The 23,686-nt window shown below is 40.5% G+C and overlaps 3 protein-coding genes and 1 long non-coding RNA gene across 11 annotated transcripts in view; 2 read left to right on the top strand and 2 right to left on the bottom strand.

The window, feature by feature from the left end:
• Positions 1-40: 40 nt before the first annotated feature.
• On the bottom strand, positions 41-3,619 carry LOC147148662 (uncharacterized). Its single transcript, XR_015086596.1, has 4 exons — positions 3,605-3,619; positions 2,757-2,934; positions 2,508-2,630; positions 41-648 (listed from the first exon to the last, which is right to left on the bottom strand). It is a non-coding gene; the product is annotated as an uncharacterized LOC147148662 (long non-coding RNA).
• Positions 164-9,878, top strand: LOC147148661 (calumenin-B-like). 5 transcript variants are annotated; one of them, XM_086029085.1, is made up of 7 exons: positions 4,665-4,763; positions 5,041-5,259; positions 5,720-5,913; positions 5,980-6,146; positions 6,231-6,291; positions 6,931-7,127; positions 8,542-9,878. In XM_086029085.1, the coding sequence occupies exons 2-7, from the start codon at positions 5,042-5,044 to the stop codon at positions 8,644-8,646; spliced, it is 942 nt and encodes a 313-aa protein (XP_085885211.1). In that variant the 5' UTR covers positions 4,665-4,763; position 5,041; the 3' UTR covers positions 8,647-9,878. The 5 variants fall into 5 exon arrangements, with proteins under 5 accessions (XP_085885208.1, XP_085885211.1, XP_085885210.1 ...); XM_086029084.1 differs by lacking the exon at positions 8,542-9,878 and adding an exon at positions 8,176-8,523; XM_086029082.1 differs by lacking the exons at positions 4,665-4,763; positions 8,542-9,878 and adding exons at positions 164-300; positions 8,176-8,530 and having other exon boundaries at positions 5,720-6,146.
• A 900-nt stretch (positions 9,879-10,778) lies between these two features.
• LOC147148660 (cadherin-related family member 5) lies at positions 10,779-22,440 on the bottom strand. 2 transcript variants are annotated; one of them, XM_086029080.1, is made up of 17 exons: positions 22,246-22,440; positions 21,586-21,736; positions 20,601-20,701; positions 20,318-20,532; positions 19,384-19,440; positions 18,394-18,486; positions 18,233-18,319; positions 18,028-18,138; positions 17,455-17,625; positions 15,909-15,999; positions 15,731-15,837; positions 15,156-15,356; positions 14,940-15,071; positions 13,951-14,029; positions 13,678-13,868; positions 13,577-13,597; positions 10,779-12,885 (listed from the first exon to the last, which is right to left on the bottom strand). In XM_086029080.1, exons 3-17 carry the CDS (start codon positions 20,662-20,664, stop codon positions 12,022-12,024), a joined length of 2,484 nt encoding a protein of 827 aa, XP_085885206.1. In that variant the 5' UTR covers positions 20,665-20,701; positions 21,586-21,736; positions 22,246-22,440; the 3' UTR covers positions 10,779-12,021. The 2 variants fall into 2 exon arrangements, with proteins under 2 accessions (XP_085885206.1, XP_085885204.1); XM_086029078.1 differs by lacking the exon at positions 21,586-21,736.
• Positions 14,582-23,686, top strand: part of kcp (kielin cysteine rich BMP regulator) — a 48,324-nt gene continuing 39,219 nt past the window's right edge. For all 3 annotated transcript variants that reach the window (XM_086029075.1, XM_086029074.1, XM_086029076.1), the window contains exons 1-3: positions 14,582-15,121; positions 15,208-16,344; positions 16,466-16,533. The gene's annotated coding sequence lies outside the window, so the exon portion shown is untranslated. The remainder of the gene's footprint in view (positions 15,122-15,207; positions 16,345-16,465; positions 16,534-23,686) is intronic.

Here is a 23,686-nt window from a genome sequence, read left to right as displayed (position 1 = left end):
GGATGGCGATCGATTGTCAATAACAACGGACACAGACTGGTTAGTAGCTCAATGTCCTTTACTTGTATACTTGCTCGAACATACATTGCTTGTTCTTAAACAGTGATAGCACATTACAGCGCTCCTAATGGAGACTTTTGGTACTACACATGACAGATCCTAGATCAAATAAAGCGTCAATCAGAATAAGTGGCAATCACTCCACCTGTCATGTAAGGACTTCTCTCTGGCTGCGCAAAATGACAACACTGCTTAAGTCAGTCAAAATCAGCCAGAAACATCCATGGAAAAATAAATTTGGTGAGTCACACTCCTCTTTTACATTTCAGATTTCTTACACCCCTTTTTTGATGAAAATAGCCAAATTGTGGTTTCATATGAGGTGACATATCGTCGCTGTCCTGTGAAAAACACTGTCCATTTTTTTCGAAAATTCTAAAAAAAAAAAAATGGTGGCGACTTGTCATGTTGCTAAATGAAGTCCACTGAGAAGAGAAGTAATGAGGAGGCGTAGACACCAAATCCTTGTGGACGGCTACATATTTAGAACTCGTCATGCCGCGTGAGGGCTTCTCCAAAGTCGGTGGCCTGGCTGCCCACAAACACGTCGTACTTGTCCAGGATCTCAGCCATGGTCAGGCGGCCGTCCTAGTGAAAGAAGAGTTTAAATAAAATTACAATTAGAGGTTGTTTATTTAAAAAAAAAAAAAAAACATTCTTAGCAGCTTCTCTATTTCAAAGCATGCCGCCGCTGACGTGCATTCCTAAGAACATGGCTGCTTATGGTGGCGCTAGTAAACACAGGCATCAATGTTGCCAAATTAGCCACTTTTCCAAACCCACCGGTGACTTTGTCAAAAGAGACTGGCAGTTTTAATTACTGTAATAAACACAATATGAACAGAGTAAGTTTCACATTGTTTCATGCATGGCGCGAAATACACGCCACATTTTGAAAACTTTTGTGCTCGCCCAAGCAGCAAATATTTTGTAGCGGTCACCTTCCCTCACCTGTACAACTGTATGTGAGAAAAAGGCCATGAGCTGGATGGGGGTGTGGGATAACCTTACTAAACTTGCGGACCAACTAATGCAGTCTAAAGTGTGATGCTACACTGTTAACATTTAAAATGTTAATTCAAAATATTAGGGCTTGTTTATACATGAATATTTTGACAAAAGGGACGTTTTTTTTCGAAGAAGAAACTTATTTTCATATCTGTACAGTACAATTGATTATTTTCATTATTTCTGTGCAAGTTGATACCAGTTAATGCTGGGTTTTATGCAGCCTCACATTGTCTAAACATGGCATTCTGATCGATATTGTGCTTGTGGAATATGTAGTTTAGTAAAATCCATCTAAGGCGGCGAACATTTTGTCACTTTGCTGTCCACTGAAAGTGACATCACAGTTGCTCAGGCAGCGACCAATCACGGCTCATCTATATTCTGAAGGTAAGCCATGACGGCTCACCTGTTTTCTGAAGGTGAGCCATGATTGGTTGTTACATGAGCAACTGTGATTTCACTTTCTGTCGACAACAAGTGACAAAATGGCTTCCCCGTGAGATGGGTGAATTTTGCTGTTTAAGAACTCATATTCGCAGTATTAATCTGAATGCTGTAGTGAAAATGTGTCAAAGTCAAGGCCCGCGGGAGGAGGTTTTCTACGGCCCCTGGGATGATATTGTTTTATTATTAGATCCAGCCCGCAGCAAGCCTGTGTGGGTAGCAGATCTGATCGGGTCCTTCGCGCCTGCCGAAGACATCACGCTTTAAAATATATTGTAGCGTCTTCCAAAAACACAAACATAGTTTGATTATCACGTTTTTATTAGTCCAACCGGCTACTGTGAGACGCAGCCGACGCCAATACAGTGCGACAACCGTTCAGTCAAAAAAGAGCAATGGCTCTCCTCTTCATCCTCTGCTACTCTCGCTCGCATGCCCTCCAATCCAGCGAGCCGCACGATGCATTCATTGACCTCGGAAACAACACAACTTGATAAGACAGCTAGAGCTGTAACAAAGCACTTTACAAACAGTAGACAATAAATGCCATAACACACAAGTATTAATATAGATGTAAATAATATATAAGATATAAATGAAAAATATATTTACCTTCAGAAAAATCATGTTTAAATTTCCCCTTTTATGCTGAATATCTCGACAACAGTCTCCAACAATTTGATATATTTTAATTGAACAAATCTTAATTAAATTGAACAGTTTTAGAGGTTTACCCTCCTCGGCTGTTGCATTCAACTCCCCAACTTTTTACTCAGTAATAGACTTGAGCTCTTTTTTATCCTGCCAGTGCTTTCTTTCATCTTACTTCAGACATTGAGTGGCTATGTTTGTTCGAAACCTTGGTTTTAGCTCACAATGGTGTTCTACATAATCACATAAGTGAGAAGTATTAACTTTGGCCCATTTTAATTTCTTCCATATTTTCTCTCCCTTTATCTGTTATTTTCTTTTCCTTCTTTAACTCAACTTACTTCCATGGTGTAGTCTTTTTCTCTCTCCCCTGCATCATCTCTCTTTGTCTTTATCTGTATTTTTGACAGTTGAGCCGGTCCACTGATTCTTGTGAATATTGCCCACCCAGTTATTGAGATAACCTGCCAGAGATTTGAATGTGAGTCACAAAGATGAAAGTACTTTATTACATTCAAACATTAAGTGTTGTCATAAGGAATTGAAAGCCTTTCCATCAGAACTTCAAGGAAACTTTTAAGATGCATTACCAACATTCAAGGTCACTGATAGTAGTACACACGCCTGAGTTGTGTGCGGGCAGCGTGGGATCGATTCCCGCTCAGTGACGGTGTCTGTGTGTGCCCTGCGACTGGCTGGCGACCAGTTCGGGGTCTAGTGCCTTTGCCCGTTGACGGCTGGGCTAGGCTCCAGCACCTCCCCGCGACCCTGTATAGGATAAGCGGTTTGGAAGATGACACATGACACATACCAGCATTCACATGTTGCATTTCAGTTAACTGAATACTGTAGATTTAAACGCCAAATTTTTTTCACTTTCTGGATTAAATTCAGTTACGCATATCGCACCATTTCACAGACTGAAATGTCTAAATAAGAGTCATTATACACACTTTATTACTCAGTGTTACTTCCATAGATGACTTTGTTCCGATATGGGCAAAGTAAACACGCACAAAATGCAATATTCACCCTATTGTTAAGATACAAAAAAGCTCTAACAATTATTAGACCTTTTTAAAACCGAGAACTACTTCTTGGGTACCATGTGGGTGAAATAAAGGAGGATTTATTTGATCCACTGATGAATTTTAAGTTTGTTTACTTACAAAGAAACCAACAGGTCCATGTAAAGCCTTGTTTGATGATTATTGTAACAGACAGAATATTTGTCAAAAACTCATTAAAACACACAGTATAGTAAGTTATAAAATGTAGCTCATTTTATTTTGTGAAATAACTCGTGGCATTTGATCCCCTACAACTCGGCTAGAATTTTGGCTCCCACAGAGTGACTCAATCAACCAATTAGCAGGACTCCCTATACCAACTTGTCATGAGTTGAAAGCACACCTTTTCTTGGAATTATTTTCTTTACCTTGCTATCTCTCTACACCACCAGGGACAAGCCTTAAGAACTGTCAAAAGATATCCAGAACTAGACCGAAGAAGGTAACTATTGGCACCATTATGTCAAAGTAGAAAGACAAAAGTGGAGAACTGACATAATGACCATAAGTTTATGGGGAGTGAGGGTCAACATGAAAAAACGAAGGAAGCTGCCTCATGGCACATGGCAGGAACTTGTTCATGATATGAAGTCAGTTGGGACTTCATTTACCAAGAAAACAGTTGGTAACACACTGCACCAGAACAACTTCTTCACAGCAAAACATGCAGGTGGAAACATTATGTTTTGGGGTACAGGGCGACTTAATCATTGAATTTGTTCAAATTATTTACAAGTATGTATTTTTAACGATGCGCCACCTGCTCTCGTGTGTTAATTTTGATCAAACCGTAGCTGAATGATGCGGTCTGACGTAAGAAGGAACGAGTTACTATTCTTATTGAACTATTGACTGACTCTTATTGACTAAAATGTCTTATTTTTACAGACTGAATGGATTTGTGTTAATGTAACGTAAAATGAAATTTGAAATTTGCCTAGACCTGCTCCGTATGTGAAGTCCCTTGAGATAACTTTTGTTGTCAATTGGTGCGGTATAAATAACAGGAAGTAAATTAAACATCTACATCGACAATAAATTTAGTATGTTACATGACAAATTGATGGATAGCAAGATTAAAATCAGACAGCAGATGCCATTAATAAAAAAAACGTTTATCCAACTTTTATTGAATTTCTTTCAAAAGAGGGATTGGTAACAAAAACATTTTAATATCTGAAGGTTATTAAAAGTCAATTTTGGTATTTTAACAAGAAGATGATTTGCTCTCTAGGGCCACATAAAATGCTGTGGCAGGCTGGATCTGGGCCTCGGGGCCTCGAGTTTGACCCCTGTTGTGTAACGGGTGTGGCATCTTTAAAGCTCTTATGTCATTTTTACATGGATGAAAACTCTTTCAACCCTTTATGACATTTCATCAAAGTTTGAATGTAATAAACACATGAAACCTTCACCTTTGTGACTTAGGGATGGAAACGTGGATTGGCTCCTGTCATTATTAATTCTTACGACAGAAAGAAAAACAGAAGCGCAGCAGGGCTGAGAGAAAAACACTGCAACGCGAAAGTAAGATGAGTTCAAGAAAGAAGTTCAGGAATTGATAGATGAAGGGAGAGACAATTTGGAGCAAACTAAAATGGAACAGGGAACAGAGTCATTCTTGTTTATACTTCCCACTGGGAGCACTTATTAAAAATACAAATGTAAAATTCATTGTACGACTAATCAAAGTTCTTGATATTTATAAGTTTAAGTAGTATACCCCTCTATTTGTCAACTATGAATACCCCTGCTAACAATATAACACAACGCATCGTTTCACCCTCTGCATCTACACTGGCAGGATGGATTTGCGGCCATTTTTAATGTGGTTTACCCTCTGTGTGGTGTACGCCACCGGCATGGCCATGAAGAATAACCACGCCCACCATGATGGACCGCTCAGCAAGTGGGAGCGCAATGACACAGAGAACTTGGACTACGACCACGAGGCCTTCCTGGGCCAGGAGGAGGCCGAGACCTTCGACCAGCTAACTCCCGAGGAGAGCAAGGAGCGACTCGGGTAAGGTTACTCTCCTAAATGTGGGGTCAAAGGTGAAAGTGCAAACAGAACTTTTTGTACCATAGTATATCATAGAAATCCCATGACAAGACAGCCACCAGTGGTTGCAAGCAGATTAGAACATTGACACGTCACCTTTGTCGGATCATCTTGTGAATAAAGCTCAATATCCATTGTTGGACATTGCGTAAGCAGACAGACTTGTAGGAGTTCATACAGAAGATACATGTAAGTTCATAGAGAACTGCAAGAACACATCCACGGATGGATGAGAAAGTTGGTCAGGCCAGTCACGGCTGTGGAGTGGGCACTCACCCCCGATGTTGGTTCGTGTCCCTGAGTAATACATTTTAAGCCAAATTCCTGATCGTCATTTTAAACAGGGAATCCCAAATATATCCAATATTTCCTCCTTGGCGTAGGTCTGCTTTTCACCAATTTGCTTTTGTGTTGTCCGCAGCATGCTGGTGGAGCGTATCGATGAAGACAGGGATGGCTACGTGACCCCGGAGGAGATGCTGAAGTGGATCAAACACGTGCATAGGGGGTGGATCTACAAAAACATTGATAACCAGTGGAATACGTTCGACCTCAACGGCGATGGCGTAGTGTCATGGGAGGAGTACAAGAACGTCACGTATGGAAAGGCTTTGGGTAAGAACCCTCAGCCAGAGTTTAAAAGTCCGATGCCAATGCTCAGTTGCACATATTTGACCGCAGATGACCCCGAATTCAACGATGCCTTAAGCTACAGACGGATGATGGTGCGTGATGAGAGGAGGTTCAAGATAGCTGACCTGAACGGGGACCAGAATGCCAACAAAACAGAGTACGCCTCCTTCATTTACCCCGAGCATTTTGAGCACATGGAAGACATCGCATTGCTTGTGAGTGATAAACACGCTCCACAGATAAACACTCTGACAATGGCTGTTTATTTGTATTGCCCTGCCCTCTTTCTTTTCCTGCAGGAAACAATGGGAGACCTGGACAAGAATGGAGATGGTGTAATTGACCTGGGAGAGTACATTGGTAAATTCTTTATCAAATCAAAGTTGACATTTTGGGCTTGAACTGATTGAGGACACGCTTCCTGTTGTATAAACACTGGTTTATATATAAAAAAAAAAAAAATTGCAGAATTGCGCTTCTTTCTCTTTAGTACAGTAGAAGGTACAGCATGGTGGTCTTTTTTTTTTAATTCCAAAAATCTCAAGGTACATCACCAAACAAAATGTCACACTTTGTACTGTGTGTGGTATCCTGACAACTTATAAGTTTTTCATTCCATTACCATTCTCATAACTCAAATCACTTGTATCTCAATTGTAATCATCACACAACTCCAAAAAATACTGAAATTTTTTTCAGTAATTAAAATAGCATATTATAGTATTGTACAGTATACAAATGGAATGTTTTCATGCTTCAAGTTCGGGCTAAAAAATGTTGACATAGTTTTCATCAATGTTAGATTTAACAAGTGATTTTTTTTCAAGGTCTTCTATTATTCTTGAGAAAAATGTGTTGACTTGCGCTTTAACATTTTGAGTTGTCGTCTTTTAAGCGCAGCTAAGGGTAAGTGTGGTGTAAAATTCATGCACATACACAGGTCCACGGAAACAAGACAACGCGACTAGAACCTAACTATGGTGGTGTTCACCTTCTCAGGTGAAAAGTACGTGCAGGAGGGCATGCAGGAGCCAGAGTCGGTGCAGATGGACAGGCGCCATTTCACCAAGGCCTTGGACAAGAACGTGGATGGCAAGTTGGACAGAGAGGAGATTCGCGACTGGATCTTGCCTGTGGAACACCGCCACGCTGAGACAGAGGCCAAGCGCCTGGTCTTCGTGTCTGATGCTGACAAAGTAAGACCTTGCATCTCATACCAGCTCTCTCTTCCAGTAATACAACTAGCTTGGGCTAGGCATTATGGCGTTAAAATATATTTTTTGTTTGAACAAAATCTCATGTCTGTTGTTTTTTTTCCCCTACCCCTTAGTTTGTAGCAGTGGTGATTATATGCTAATGTATGCATGTTAAAAGTTAGATCCAACTAAACTGCATCGAACAAATGTACTGTACTGGATTGAAAAACATTTTAAGGCACTTTAACATCCACAGTTTGAAAGTTCAATTCAGTGATTCTTTCGCGTACCACGAGAGGGCACTCACTTACCAATAGTGGCACTCAAACCACAATTTCTGAATCACTGGTTTAAAGGAAAAAAGGGAATTACACTTTTTAAAACTAGTTTATAAGTTTCTGTTTTCCTTTTTGTTTTATTTTTCCTTGTACCATACATTAACTACCATTACTGGTATACATTTTCACAGAAATAACGGAAATAATCAATTTCACTCTACAGATAATATGATATGTATTTATTATTGGATGGGAAAAAAATCATAATGTTTAAAGGGGAAGTTAACCTAAACATTTTTTTCCAGAATATGTTCCATGCAGGCCCACAAGTATAAACACGGCATTCTGATTAATATTGCATTTGTGGAATGAGAAATCCACCCGTTTTTAGCTACCTGAGAGTGCGGCCATTTTGTCACTTCTGACGACTGAAGATGACATCGAAGTTGCTCCGGGCTCAGATAAATGGACGCTCCGTGAGATGGCAAAAGTGTGTGCATTTTGCTGCTCAATTTATATTCCACAAACGCAATATTAATCAGAATGCTGTATTTCAGCTAGTGGGCCTGCATAGAACATATTCTGAAAAAAAAATGTTTGGGTTGACTTCCACTTTAAAGTAGTCTTTAATATTTCTAATAAACATTTTAAATGTTCAACAATTTAATAACATGAAATGAGCCATTAAACTTCATGGCTTGGCCGGTCAATGAGTTGAGTAACATACAGTATGCCGCACCCTTTCCAGCTCATGGTCTTTTCTCTTGTAGTTGTACACAAGATGCAAGGCAACTCCTGCAAAATGTTTGCTGGATGGAAGCACCTCTCATGTCAAGACTTTTCAAAATGAAGAGAAGGTGTCTTCCAATGTGCTCCTTTCTTGCTATGCACAAAACAATGTGAAAATGATTTTCTTCATGCTGTCTGTTAAGTAAAGATGGCAGTCGCATTTTTTGAAAAATAGTCACCATGGGTTTTGGAAAAGTGTCTTATTTGTCAACACTGCGTACTCTTGTGTTTGAAGCCATGTTGTTAGTGGAAGCAGTGCACATAAGTGGAGGCGCACTTTGAAATATAATTTGCAAAGAAAAAAAATTACATCGCTAGACTAAACATTTTCTACACACTTTCACTAGGACGGCCGTCTGACCAAGGATGAAATCCTGGACAAGTATGACGTGTTTGTAGGCAGCAAGGCCACCGAATTTGGAAAAGTCCTCATTCAACACGACGAGTTCTAAATTTGTGGCCACCTGCAAAGATTGTGTGTCGACTACTTATGACTTCTCATCACAGTGGACTTTCATCTAGCAGCGTGACAAGCGGTCATTCTATTTGTGGAATATTCTTTAAAAAAAAAACATGGAATGAACACTTCAAAAGCTTCTCAAATCCTCCATAACAAATTCAGCAAATTAAATTTGATTCTTAAAGTACATGACCTATTGTACTGCCCACATTGCTCTTAATAATAATGTTCCATTTATGTCATTTAAGACGAGTTTTTAGGGCAAGAGGCGCCGTTTGAAAAATCACAGTAATTTTGACTCGTGGACTTCAGAAGCCCTCGGAATTTAGGTCCGGACGTGTTTATTGGTGGAGATTTGTTAATGAAACTTGGCAGCCAATTGGAGAAGGAGTTTCCTACGAAGCAAAAGGGTCACAAAGTGTTGAGAAAATGTTTTGATTTACTCTGAATTTGAAAGATTTTTTTGTCCACCAGATTTTAGATTGGCGTTATCACAAAAAAGGTTACCCAAAAAAGGCAATTTTGATCACGAAAAGCTCAAATTGACCCAGTCATGGATTTTCAAAAGTCTTGGTGCATTGTACTGTTTGAAGTCACCATTTCAACCAAACTTTTATTGACTTGACATTTTGGTAAACTCTTGTCATGTTGCTACTTCATTTTCTTATATACTCTGTATACAACATGTGGAATGTAATTTGAGTTAAATGTTTTTCATGTGCACGCACGCACACACACACACCCGCATAACCACACCCCCCCCCCCCACACCCCCCCCCCACACACACACACACAACCCTGCCTGATTATTAGGTTTGTAACAATGGCTAAATTGGAATAAGAAAGATGGAGCCATTTGCTCACTTTTATGTTTAGGCACTAAGTTAAGGCACCTACAGTAAGTTAATAGACAGAATGATGGCTCTGCCCTGTTGTCATTGCCTCAATTTATTTTATGTATTGTACATACACAGTATATACTTGACATCCTTTTGCATTATTTGACATTTAATTTGTGCACTCATTAGAAGCCTTTTTTCTCCATTTACACTTCTACGCTGGTTTTCATATGCTTATATTATCACCACCATTTAGAGCCACAGTTGATCATTAACGCATGTTTGTTATTTACCAGCTTACTGCAAAAGCAAACTTTGTAATGTTGGTCTGCAAACTGAGCTGATGATTTATTAAGAACATAATAAAGTTGCATGTAAAAAGAGATTTTTAATCTCATTTTTTCATGAATGATGCTGATTGCGTTTGTGATATGAGTTAAGCAGGAAAATCCGAATTAGCTTCAGAAAACGGGGGCCGTGATTGGTCGTCACCTGAGCCCTGTAATGTAATTTTCAGTCGACAGAAGTGACAAAATGGCCACCGCTGAGATGGACAAAAACGAGTGTATTTTGCTGCTTAAATTACACAAATGCAAAAGTCAGTGAAGGCGCATCGAACATATTGTAAAGAATTTTTGGAGGTTGACTTCCCTTCAAGACCTCAGTTTTGTCTCCCAAGAGTTTTGTTTTTGCTTTTTCTTTGGACTATCGGAGTTTCTGTGATAACCATGCTAATCAACGGGTGTCAGGAGAGGACCCGCTATCAGAATGTACCGGTAGTATTTTATGTTAACAGCTATCAACTGTTTTGTTATACTGTGCCTTCATGATTAAGATTTTTTTTCTGGTTAACACTGAACATTAACACTGCACCCAGTGAATTTCTACTAAAAAGTTAAATACAACTGAGCTGTACTATCATCACTACCACCAGAGTGAGTTAAGGTAAAAGTGCCACACTTCAATCACTGACACAGTATTTGCACAACATTGTTTTCAGGAAACACTGGTGTGTCTCTTGACTTGAGTTTAGTCTTCAAAATTTACTGATAAACACTTTTTGTTGTGTAGTAACTGGCACTTGTTTTACCAACCTGACCTGTATGCCGGAGGCAGCATTAGGTTAATCTGCAGCAGCTAATGGTCGCGACAACAAAGTACAAAGTAATCACAGCCCCTGAGATTGAACTGAGTACTGAGAAGCAAAACTGTTTGCACCAAAGATGTATAATTGTTACAATGGTCTGTAATGTAGCGTTATAACTCAAAAGGAAAACATGGAACATTTGTGCTGTTGTAGTGATACCTTGTTCCCAGACCAAGCTCGTAACACAATTTAGTCAAATTCTCCCCATTGATATGCCATTAATCTTTTCTCGCCCCCAAAAGCTTTTTTTGTCACATGCTTTTCAAAAGGAAACACAGTACTGGAATATGTTTCTGTACACAGGGTTTGTATACCATTACCTATGATGGTCTCAGAAACAAAAATGTGTTTTCCTATGTATAGAAAGATGGCCCAAGCTGTATTAAAACATAAAACAATTTAAATAAATAAACTGGATTTTTAAGTATAATTGATGTAATTGGCATTACTATAATTTCACGGACACTTTACTGTTTGTACTGGATATAATTTCAGATAAGTGAGCGAATATATTTTGATTGCTGTTGGTGATGGAATAATTATTCAAAAAGTAATTTGTACAAAACTATAGAAGGAAGTAAGAAAGGCCAGACCAATGTCATTTGTTACATTTTGGTACGGATCCAGGTAAAGGTGCAGACTGCAGAAAGAATATCAATCATTTCTCATTTAGAAAATTCTCTTTTAATATTAAAAACAAGTCTGAACCGTGGACAGGCTAATTCATTCCAACAGAGTGAGATTCAAGTTTTGCATGATGAGTTCAATGTCTCATTTACTGTTAAATCAGTTAGTAGGATTACATACATGTGGTTCTTTTGTTTGGACAATTTGTTTACAGTGAACCCCCGCCGATTCGCACTTCACTATTGGAAAATTCACCTAGTCACAATTTTAATGTGTAACCTAACCATCAGGTACTTGCTTAAAAATGTTTTGTGTGCTAAGATGATGCCAAAGCGCTGGCTAATAGTGTTAATAGGTGGATGAAATGTAGCCGGATTGTAGACATGCCTGTAGAGTGAGGGGTAGTGATGAAGTGACAATGTTGCATTACGCTGAACGTGTTGTGGAAGTTGATCGAAGTTGGTAGACGGAAACGCAAACGGAAGCCCGTTTAATATGATAGGCGGACCGGCCTGTTGGTGATTACTATTTGGTCCAACCGGACAAAAAGGCCGATAGACGGACGGCGGAAAGGTACCCTAGCTACAGACGGAAGGCGATAAGAGACCGGGAAATTTCAGTAAAATGCCCAGCTCTGACTAGAGGTAATTAAAAGCGTTTGATGGGTTGTGAATTACGTCTTCAAATTTGAATAGCGGGAGCTCACTATTAGGTTAAGGCGCCCCTTTTGCCCACAGTGCATCCATTTCCTCGATCACTGGGTGAATGTGACAAACATTGGGTTGCACCGGGACATTACCCTCAATAGCTCAACCTCGTCCTCCTCTAATTCGCTCTCGCTGTTCTTGTCGGCGTCTTCGTCGCCCAAACATCCGTCGTCGTCATCCTCGGAGTTTGGCGTGTGGTATTCCTGCTCCTGGTGTTCTGGTTGCTCCGGCTGGTCCAGCGACGTGCAGGGCTGGTCCTCCTCTTCACTCCATCTCTGCTCTGATGGTTCAGGTGATGCGTCCACCATGACCAGCGTGGCCTTCAAGGGGGCTTGCTCGGGGGTGGGCGGAGACATGCTTGTCTGTTTAGCGAGGTGCGAGGGCAGTTGAGGGGAGTGCGCAGGTTTAGGGAGTGACACCGCATGAGGTTTGCTGAAAGGTTTCTCTATCTCAGCCGAAGCGATCCGGGCCTGACTGGGGGGGACGCTAGCAGACGAGGGTGAGGGACTGGCGGGGTTGTCAACAGGGTCCTTGGTGGTGTTTGTTTGGGAGTCGAGACAGGTGGAAGGTACAGCTGCATCCGGTGGAGGTGTGTCCGACTTGCTTTCTTTGGGCTCGATGGGGTTGATGTCCACAGAGTTTGGCCTGAAGGTGGACAAGCAAGACACGTTTCTGGAAGGGGAGGAGACGCTGTTGATGAAGGTGATGGTGGTACACTTTGCTTCAGCCAAACTCAACGTAGCATCATGGGGAGCCGTCGGGTTGTTATTATTGCTGTTGTTGGGCTGTATCGGCCCTTGGCAAGATGGAGGGTCTTTGCCGGAGAAGCTGAAAGAAGGGTTTGTGGTTCCATAGTCTTCACTGCTGAAACTGACATCATCCGCCCGTGACGTGCCGCTACTCGGATTCACCTGATGTAGCAGCCAAGAGGTTAGCGGAGTGTCTGGGGTTCTTCCATCTATCAGTCATTCCATCAATCGATTCCATTCATCCATTAACAAGTTGTCCAGCCATTCATCTTTCTAGCCATCCATTCATTTTTTTATTTTAACTATTCTGTACTGATCCTTGGAGGGGAAACTGTCACCCACTGGATAATAGTCATTCCATCAGCTAGTCATTCCATCAGCTAGAAAACCAAGTCACTAATCCATTCATCAATATGTTCATCCACTAATCCACCAGTTCAACAATACGTGGTGGCCTGACATTGCGGCGTACTGGCACTGGGCCATCGAGTCATGGTTGATGTCCAAGTCTGCTAAATCAAATCGCATTCTGCTCATTTTTTTACTTAACCAAATATATTTTTGGGCTAGAAAACTGTAGAATTTCACTAAATAGAATCCCTGCATTGTTTGTAATTCCTTAGCCAATAATTTATTGATGAACCACTTTACCCAGCCACTACTCATCCTACTTGTCATTTCCTCCATCCAATCCATTGATCCATTTTTTAAAGATATACTACATTGGTCTCCAATACATCCAATCATAGATTAATCCATTAAATCAGTCTTTGTATACCAAGCTTGTGTAGACATTTACAGTAGGATACTAACTCTTCAGTTTAGCTGTAGTAGAGACAACTCCACAACTCACCAGTTGGAACCATCGAAGACTCTGCGGACAAAACAAGCACGTTAAGAATACAGAACACTCGCATGCTTTATAAGCTGATCCTGGTTGTGCAGACATCTCACCACATTGGGGTGCTTGCCCTGGGCCACGGAGCCTCTCTCTAGGGGGTCCAGATGGCCTTTATGTTTCCTCTTGAGCCACAGAAACAGAGTCACACCGCAGCCCAACACCGTCAGGAAGGCCGTGCTGAGGAACAAGGCTTTGCCCAGGGTGCAACTGATGGCACGGTCATCTACCAGTGCACTCAGAGGAACTGTTATGTAATGTATAAATGTCCTGCATATATTTTACATTGATAAAACTTTGTGAGGCATTTGAGGCGGGTTCTTACTTACTTGATTGGCTTTCAGATAATACCTCCACCACCACAGTAGCAACGACAGCGTCACCTGACTCCCGGTCTCTTGCCATTACCTGCCGCGTATTGATATTGTTGCTATAGTGTTTTTTGTCTTAGTGTGCACATGTAGTATTCTTTTAAGAGATGTCCTTTTTAACAAAGCAGCAAAGTAATGTTCTTCAGACAATTGGCGCCTCTGAATCGTTCAGTACCCTCAAGATCCCCCTGCTCAAGAAGGTACATGTACTTGCCAGTCTTAAATTAGCTAATGAACATATAAATGACGCAACTTAGGCTGAGAAAGTGCTGTGGTCAGTTGAAAGCAGTGAGCTCTTTGATGTCAACTCAACCCGCTGTATTTAAAGGATAACACATTAAGAGCATTACCATAAAAACGACATCCCTATAGTCTAATATTTAGCTGCAAGCATTATGTTTTAGGGTACAGGGCAAATTAACCAGATTGAGAAGTCATTTACGTTCAGATCTTGGATAAAACATCATTTCCTCAGCAAAAACAGTGAAAATTGGTTGAGGATGGATCTTCCAACATGAAAAATACTGCACGGGCAACAAAGGAGTGGCTCAAAAAGCATATTAAGGCCATAGAGTAGCCGAGTCGGTCTACAGACCTCAACCCAATAAAAGCTTGTGGAAGGAGCTGAAACTTCATGTTTCCAAGAAACTTGATGGATTTAAAAGAGTCTTTGTTTTGAGGCTGTGTGCATACCTGGTGATCAACTACAAGAAATGTCAAATCAATGTGCTTGCCTGTGAACGGTTCCCCACCAAATCCTAAATTGCATTTTGCTCATGTATTTGCACAAATTAAAAGTCTATACATTTCTTTGTAAGTGAGAAAACCTGAAAATTCAGCAGGAGATCAATTCATTATAACCCCCCCTCTGACCCCCCCACTGTACACGTGTTTTTCATTGAACCGCGGCGCATGCGATGAGTCAGTTGTTGGTTGCTGGGGCTTACATGCAGAAGGTGCTTTTGTCTTGGTTTGAGCTGATTGGCCCTGGCAATGAGGAGCCCCTCCTGTGTGACCCGGTAGATGCCGGTGTGATTGGACGTGGGGCTGAAGGTGAAGTAGATCATCGGATTAAATCCCTGCAGGGCAGGATAGAGAGGACAATTGAACAACAGCCAACAACTTCATTGTACGTACTGTGGATGTTTTGTCTGTGGACCTACATGTTTAAAGTCCTGATCCTGCACGTGTAACATCAATGCCCTGTTGCCGTAGGTATAAACCAGGGAGGCGGGACTCTTCCCCGCTGTCACAAAGCCGTGGTATTCAGCCATGTCGAACGCTGGATGAAACCGGTTCACCGCCAGCACACGGACCAGCACAGTGGCAACAGAGTACTTCCTGGGGTCGTCGTCTTGAAAGGCCTGTGTTGCAGCACACCGAATGAGTCTTGAGAGAAATACTCAGTGGCGGGCATTTTGTACCTGGGGTCTTAAGTGGTAACTTCACCAACTCAAGCCACCTCGTACCGTCATTATCAAGTCACAATTATAGAAAGTGATACTACACAAAAAGTAAATGTCACAGCATGCAACTTAAAAAAAACATTTATTTTATTTTTTTTAAATGAACATAGTCATACTGTACACATCATTAGTTACATTAAAAAATGTATGGCTCAAATATTAATAGACAAGAATTTAGGTTGTAACTGTAGGTAAAAGCTTCTGATCTTGTTTAGGCCACTTATAGAGATGGCATGAACACCTCTTGAATACGTGACTCGAGTCAATCTCACCATGACTTGAAGATGCAGTGCTGGCGTGGCGAGTCTGTCCTTCACCGCCCGGGTGAACCTCACCTCTCCTGTTAGTCGGTCCATCAGGAAACGGCCGTGGTCATCTCCTGGCACGAACACCACAGCATGGTTAAAATTCTAGTTAAAAGATGATCATCGATCATTTTTACTGTACTACCTGAGAGGATGGCATAGTTGACTGTGGCACTGAGTCCTCTGTCTCCATCCACCGCATGGATGGGACCAGGAGAGAAATCCAGTACAAAGTCCTACATCAGAACAAGACATACAAAATGTGTTTTTGCAAGGTACACAGATGAGCTATAGATAAGGATAAGGCACATACCAGATAAACTAACATCAAACATTCACATCTGGCCAGGATTGTTTGATTTAAATCACGATTTACATCCATGGGAGGCACTGAATTCTTCCTGTTTGTTGAGGACATTTGACCTTTAATCCCACAAGTTTATTCAGTTCTAAATTTTTAAGTGTGGAGTCTCCCTATACATGTGGTGGCTGGTGAGTGACTATACTGCATACCAATGATCAGGGAACAACTGAAATAAGACTACAGTCTGCAGGAGAGAATCAAACTCACCAACGATCAGGTATGCAACCTACTTCAACTTTTCTTTAGGACTACTTAGGTCCAATCCTACAAATGTTTCTATGAGCAAAAACATGGCTTTAACATCACATGACATCACTGTTCTCCCCTGTTGTGACCAGCAAGTACATGGAAGAAGTGGAAAGAAAAGCACAGAACTCCTTCAGAGGAACTAAAGCCATTGGCTCAGGTAAGTTGATGATGTGGGTTAAGCTCAGAGCTTGCGAAGTTGATTAGTTTACGGAACACATCGGCTCTGTGGACAAAAATATTAGTTTCACTACGGAAGACACCAAAGAAAACGCATTGCCATTTTGGGAAACAAGTTAGGGGTTAGGGATTCCTACCACCGACAACATAAGACAGAAGGTGGAATTTGAGTTAAGTAGCAGAATGCACCCGCTTTTAGCCATCTGAGGGGGTGGCCATTTTGTCACTTCTGTCGACTGAAAATGACATCACATATGCTCAAGGTTCAGATAACGACCAATCATGGCTCAGCTTCAGAAAACAGGTGAGCCGTGATTGGTCGTTACCTGAGCCTTGAGCAACTTCAATGTCATTTTCAGTCAACAGAAGTGACAAAATGGCCGCCCACAGAGATGGCTACAAATGAGTGGATTAACACTTATTTCACAAACACAATATTCATCAGCCTTGTTTGAACTAGTGAGCCTGCATAGAACAAATTCTGGAATAAAATATGTTTGGTTAGACTTCCCTTTTAAAACATATCGTCGCTGTCATGTGAAAAACACTTATCTCCATTTCTTTTCATTTTCTTATTTTTACATGAACCATGTTTCTGCATTACAGAGATCACATCAAAGTGAAAATTAAAAATATTTCCAAATTGGAGATAAGTGTTTATCGCAGGACAGCGACGATATGACGTTTGTTGTGATTTGTATCAATGGCTGCATCTGGTATTAAAATGGAAGGAAAACTAAAGACAACTGGAAGGAGATCCAACCTCATCTTTCCTGGAGCCAGTCGGAGGCAATGACCCACGATCAAATGATTCGGGGAACATCATTGCCAACTTATGACCCACCTTGTGTCCAAAGGTCTAAAACAAAGGCACACAAATAAGCAAAAGACTACAACCAACCTCTTTGCCTTCTGTGATATTGACAGTGTACATGGGACTGGTGCAAATCCGATTGGTGCGGTCCTGAAACAGGAGTGTGCAGGGCAGGAACTGAGGATACTGGTCGTCTCCATCCTGGACATCGACCATGATAGCGGTGCTTGTGTTGAAGTGCTCAGCCGTGTTCATTTCCTGTCAGAGTGACATTGTTAAGGCCTTGATCGATGAACATTCACAATGTTTTTACATTCATCAATTTTCCATATCCCTTGTCCTAATTAGGGTGTCAGGTGAGCTGGAATCTATCCAAGCTGACATTAGACAAGAGGTGGGGTACACCATGGACTGATCAGCAGTCAATCACATTGACACCGATGGACAATTTAGAGTCTCCAATACGGTAAACAAGCATGTTTACGGAATGTGGGAGGAAAGCTGAGTACTGTAGCATGGACGAAACATGCAAAGTACATACAGGAAGGCCAGAGATGAGATTTCAACCGTGAAACTCAGAAATGCCAGACAAACTTGCTAACCACTCAAAGACCATGCCGCCCTGATGGCATCAAAAATCTGTATAAAAAGAGATCTTACAGAGGCGTGGATGGTGAGTAAGAGATGAGTTTTGGTCTCATAGTCAAGAGCTTTGGCGAGCGTCACCTCACCGCTGTTGAGAAGATTGATTTTGAAGTACTCTGCGTCAGGCTGTGGAGCACATAATCATACAGTGCATTACATATGATCATATACAGTATTATCTCAGCTTCATGGTAGTTAACTTCATCGTAGATCAACTTACCGATGACTGGTCAATGGAGTAAATGATCTGGTCATTGTCTGCATCAGTTGCCATGACGGTAAACACGAGCGTATTGACCGGAGTCAGCTGGACAACACAGGCATGACGTGACCAATCACTTAGGGGGCACTAAGGTCACTTTTTCTGTCTGAGCGACCTACCTCGCTGACAACAACAGATTGGATGGTATCTTGAGCAAACTCAGGCCAGTTGTCATTTTCGTTGAGAACCTCCACCATGATCCTGGAAACGCTCTGCAGTGACAGTAGAAGACACACATTTATGAATGTTCCCTTTTGTGAATGTAGGTTTTTAGGATCTCTGTACTTTGACTATTTTTGTTCTCCCAGATTTTTGCTATTTCATTCATTTGAAGACACATTGGTATTTTTACTCCTTACTTTGTCAAAATAGAACTTTTACTTTTTTAGCTACTGCGGCCGACGACGTGACATAAAAGTAAACTCAGTAAAGGTTGGAAACTTGCAACCTTGCACTCTTGATTGAGATGGGGGGGGGTGGAATTAAACAAAAGGAACAACATGAACCAGGGAGCAGATTCGGAGAAGTAAAATATTTCCCATCCAAGACCTTCTCTTAGGGGAATTATTTGATGTTGTCGGCTATTAGAATGATTGAAAGAAAATATCTTGTGCTCGCCTGAAAAACACTAGTCTGTGGTGTTCAGAAATTCCCTGTCTAATCTGAAAAAAAAAACATACAAGTAAGTTGTATCTTTTTCAGCTGTTATCATTAGCGAGTTTAGCATTTTTTTGTTACTCAATTCACAGCATTAGCTACTGGGAGACAAGGATAGCTAGCCATATAACAGCAACATGTAAAGCCCTTCTTCTTCTTCTTACAACTACATTGTATGTTAATAAAAGGGAAAACTATTTTTGTGAAGAAAAGATTTGCCAAAGTTATCCGAATGGGTATTGTATAAAACTGTAAAACTGACGGTAATTTAAAAAAAACCTTTTTTGTATTTCTGTACATTTCAAATTCAGAGTATGTACTATTTTTTGTTTTACTTAAATCTAGGGGATGCATCGTTACTATTATACCTATAATAATTATATAGTACTTCTAGTCAAGTGCAGAGTATGAGTATTTTTACCACCTCTGCTCTTTTTATGTTGAGAGTGTACCTGAAGCACGTCATCTTCATAGCATGACAATTCCGCCATCAGCACTGGACCCTGCAGCTGAAACACAGAAAGGTAGTGGTGTAGGAGGATGATGTTACAAACATGTCAGCGAGCTGTTTGGACGGTTGTTCTAAAGTATGTTACTGAGGCTTTTCTTAGTTGCTACATTAGGTATTTCATTGTTTAGTTATGAGGCATTGGCTAGTTGATGAGATGGTTAGTTATTTTGCTAATTTGTTACTCAGATCTTTGGTTGGTTAGTTGTTGGTTGGTTACTTGGTCAGTTATTCAATTGCTGTTTGTTTGGTTGTTGGTTTGGTTGGTTAATTGTTTAGCTTTTAGTTTAGCTTTTCGTTTTGGCTGGTTGACTAGATGGGTAATTATTTGGTTGATAAATGGTTTATTGACTGGTTAGTAGCAGTTTCTTGGTCAGTTCAAATGGTGGTTGGCTTCTTCACTGTAAGGTCAGCACTTAAGTTTTTTGTTTTTTTGTTTTGCGGAGTTGACTAAATTATTGGTGATTCGGTTGGTTTGTTACACGTTTGTTGGGTTAGGTGGTTGTTGGTTATATGGTCAGTTGTTGGAGTGCTGGGTGATGGGTTAGTGTATTTTTGTCTATTTTTTTGCATAGAATCTACTGAGTGAATATGGTTCTGTAAGGTTTCATGTAAGGTTGAGCAATATTTCACACGACACTTTTGCCAGGTACTGTCTAAAACAAAACAATTAACAAGACTTTAAACTCAGTGTGTATTTGAGGAAAGACGAGAGTGACAGTTAATCTAGTTGACCCTTTGACTTTCATGAAGTCGACTGGCAGGAGGATAAGAGAGATTGTGAGGCGCCTTAAAGCTTAATCCTTTCATGTTTTGCCATTCAAGTCGATCACCATCACATTGACACACAGATACATTTAGAGTTCATCGGGAAGTACCTCTCGGTCAAGAACTTTCTCCGGTGATGAATTCAAACGTATGACTCCACCATCTAAGAAGAACCAATCAGCATCTTTCCCATGCAGTCTCCACTTTACCCCCTCCACTGGGGAGTCAGCCATGAGATCAGCCACCACTTCTCCACAGAGGCTGTTTTCCGCCACCCTGGAGTAGACATCCTGACCATCCAAGCATCCCCCCCATCCTGACATCCCTGCATCCCACAGGAGAAGGTTCACAAAAGAAGCATTCCTTGGCTTCATAGAGGGCAGCGTGACATACCTGCCACTGCATGTAGATGCAGGAAGAGCAGGGCGGTCCACTTCAGTTCAGCAGCGGTGGCCATTCCTGAGCTTAGACGGGTCCTCAGGATCTCGAGGTAGCTGAATGGTGCAAGTTAAGGTTGAGAAACAATCATGACCAGGCTAGATCGTGTTTTCTTGCTATTAGCTGACAGACCCATGGAAAGTCATTAGAGTATTTTTTCGATATCAAGGATATTGAAGCTGTTCGGGCATTTATTCGACATCTTTGCTATCTAACTTAGTGTCATACTAGTTGGCCAAAATTTCCACTAGTAGCGGAAACAGTTACTAATAAGATAGAGTCGTTCCGCTTGTGCAGTGATTCTCAAAGTGTGGTACACGAAAGAATCACCACCTAAGTACAGTTCAGTAGTATTTATCTTTTAAGTTCAATGCATTTGCATTTAACCTTTAAGTGGTGTTTGTTTTTAAACATTTGGTACAATTTTGATTGAACTTTTATGGGTTATACATTTTAATTGAATCACTATTTCATTTCAATTCACTTTTATTATTTATTTATTCCTATATTTAAGTGGAGTTTCGCTGGAAATTTGTAGTTTTAAAACAGCAAGCAAGATTTTAAGGTACTCTCACTTCACAAATTCCTCATCCTCAGCCTCAAGTAATATTAAAGCTGAGCCCCTCACTGATGTGCATGAGCGCAATTCTCAAACATCGGCAGCCATAGTGACATGTAATCATAAAATTGTGTTGCTGCGATCACAGAGAGCGCTATCCAGCTTCAACAAAATAGCAGTGCTAGCAATACTAAGCTAGCATCAGCACAGTAAACAAGCCACCGTTAGCCATGGATGCTACATTGATGGCATGACTTATTCGTAATAAGATGTACATAATAAGTAAATACATTTATTAGTTTGAACTTTTATTTTATTTTTGGGAATATACAATCAATTAAAAGTTGTAAAAGAAATACATTTTACAGGGGGTAAACGCACTTGTCAAGCAGAATTGTTGCTAATGCTGCCTTGCTTCTGAATCCTCTCAGCTACCAGGGGTCCTGTTGCTCTGCTTCTGATTTCTCATCTTATGCCCAGTTGTTAGCAATGCTGGCTTGGCATTTATTTTATTATCCACTGGTATCCACTTCTGGAAAATAGACATTTTAATCCAACAAAAGAATTTCAACAAAGCTCCTGAAGCCCAAACTTGCAGGTCAGCATGAAGCAGTGTGGGTGTGCATGTGATTGGCTATGCATGTGTGAGTGTGCGGCAAATGATTGGTTGGTAATGTCTTTAGTATCTGATAGGTAGTTTTTCCTCGGGTACGGTAGTTTCTTAAAAAAACAACAACAACAACAACTGCAAACAGCCCCTTTATATTGAAACTGTGCATAATGTTTCTGTATCTTAAAATAAAATAAAATAAAACAAAATATACTTTTTAGGACTAAATCCTGTGTCTCGCTTTAGGTGAACACTTAGGCCTACTGAAACAGTATTTTACTGATGTGCATGATGGTGGTACTTTTAACAAAGTTTGTTAACCAATGTACTAAAACATTGAATTCTTTTCCTAGTGACAACAAAGAGTGTATTAGTGTTTAAGATGAATGTCAAGGATATCGCAAAATGCTCAAACAGCTTCCCATACTGACCTGATGTTGTCAAATCCTCTGTGGCGGGTGCGTCAGCCTCCATGACCCACGTCCGGATGGGAAACACATTGCTGCTTCACAAATGCAAGCAAATGCCACTTTTCAACCAACCAACTTCAAAACAAAAGTGGCAAGAGAACACGCACCCGACCCACCAACGTTTCCGCCCACGCACGTTAAAAAGCAGACAGCAGCTTACAGGGCGTATATAGGGATAAACGTCAGCTCAGGGGATAAAGCCCTCCGGGGGGTGGGGCTTACCTGGTCAGGGGGTAAAATAGAGCCAATCAGATTACGACACTGGCAAGATGCTGGCATAGAGGGCCCAGACTGTTTCTATCGGTGAATTTAAGAGATTTGTCTGGCTCAAAAGACGCCGTTTGACCTTGAGAAAGAGATTGTTATGCAAATGAGGCCTAGCAGCCAGGTAGCAGGTGTATATTAAAAAAGGAAACACTCCTTTTGTAGCATTCTTTCAAGCTGTGATGTTGTGCATTAATGCAAAGGCTAACTTTTTGGGTCTAGGGAATATTTATTTTTCCCAAGACCACCATAATCCTAACGACGGTTAGACATAACAACTACCAACCAGCTGTCTTTGTGGGATTTTCTAAAATAAATAAATAAATAAATGAATAAAAATGGAATAAACACTTCATATGCATCTAAAACAAATGTATAACAAATAGATTCGCGGAAAAAAACAAAACAATTTGTTTCCAAATTACTTACATGCCCTTCTCCTAATGTTCCATTTGTACTATTTAAGTGAAGTTTTTAGAGCAAGGGATGCCGTTTAAAAAGTATTTTTGACACATTGGCTTGGAGAATCCCTAGAATTTTGCCCCATACAGGCTTATTGGTGGATATTTTTAAATGAGACTTGTTAACCATCAGAGAATGTGTTCCTCAAGTAGCAGACAAAACAGAAGGTTTGTTGGAGATGTGTTGGGATTGAGAAATAATGACGTTTTACTGTTTTCCGATGAGATTTTCTTCATCTGATATCACACAAACATACGTTTTTAGGGGGAGAAATCTTGTCAAATTGCTACTACCATGCGTGTTCCTAATTAGGATTCAAAAAGTTGCCTACTTACAAGAAATATGTCATAATGTTCCGATAATGAATTCATATTTTTGTGAGAAAAAAAAGTTGTAGTATAAGAATAAATTGGCATTTTTTTCAAGAAAAAAAATAATAAGTAATCGTGACAAGAACAAAGATTTATTCTGTTGGGGTTTAAACTGTCATAATCTTGTGAGAATAAAGTCGCATTAATTCTCGATGTAAGTCAAATTTAACGAGGGAAGAAAATCTTATTCAAAAAATAAGTACAACTTTATTCTCAGAATATGATGACTTAGTCTGGAAAAGATGATTTTATAGTATTAGTATTTATTCTATAGCACTTATAGTAGAGCTTGACCGAAAGTTCAA

Source organism: Filicampus tigris, chromosome 4 (genome assembly GCF_054856515.1).
Source record: "Filicampus tigris isolate MCC_2025a chromosome 4, RoL_Ftig_1.0, whole genome shotgun sequence".
NCBI lineage: Eukaryota > Metazoa > Chordata > Actinopteri > Syngnathiformes > Syngnathidae > Filicampus > Filicampus tigris.
This window is presented reverse-complemented; position numbering and strand designations above follow the sequence as displayed.

Excerpts from the sequence above, each read along its gene's own strand:
- LOC147148661 (XM_086029082.1), top strand. The coding sequence starts at position 5,042 with ATGGATTTGCGGCCATTTTTAATGTGGTTTACCCTCTGTGTGGTGTAC. Across the intron at positions 6,147-6,230 it reads TGGAAGACATCGCATTGCTT|GAAACAATGGGAGACCTGGA; the intron begins GTGAGTGATAAA and ends CTTTTCCTGCAG. Across the intron at positions 6,292-6,930 it reads TGACCTGGGAGAGTACATTG|GTGAAAAGTACGTGCAGGAG; the intron begins GTAAATTCTTTA and ends TCACCTTCTCAG.
- LOC147148660 (XM_086029080.1), bottom strand. The coding sequence starts at position 20,664 with ATGGCCACCGCTGCTGAACTGAAGTGGACCGCCCTGCTCTTCCTGCAT. Across the intron at positions 18,139-18,232 it reads ACTCCATTGACCAGTCATCG|CCTGACGCAGAGTACTTCAA; the intron begins GTAAGTTGATCT and ends TGTGCTCCACAG. Across the intron at positions 14,030-14,939 it reads GACAAAAGCACCTTCTGCAT|GTAATGGCAAGAGACCGGGA; the intron begins GTAAGCCCCAGC and ends AATACGCGGCAG.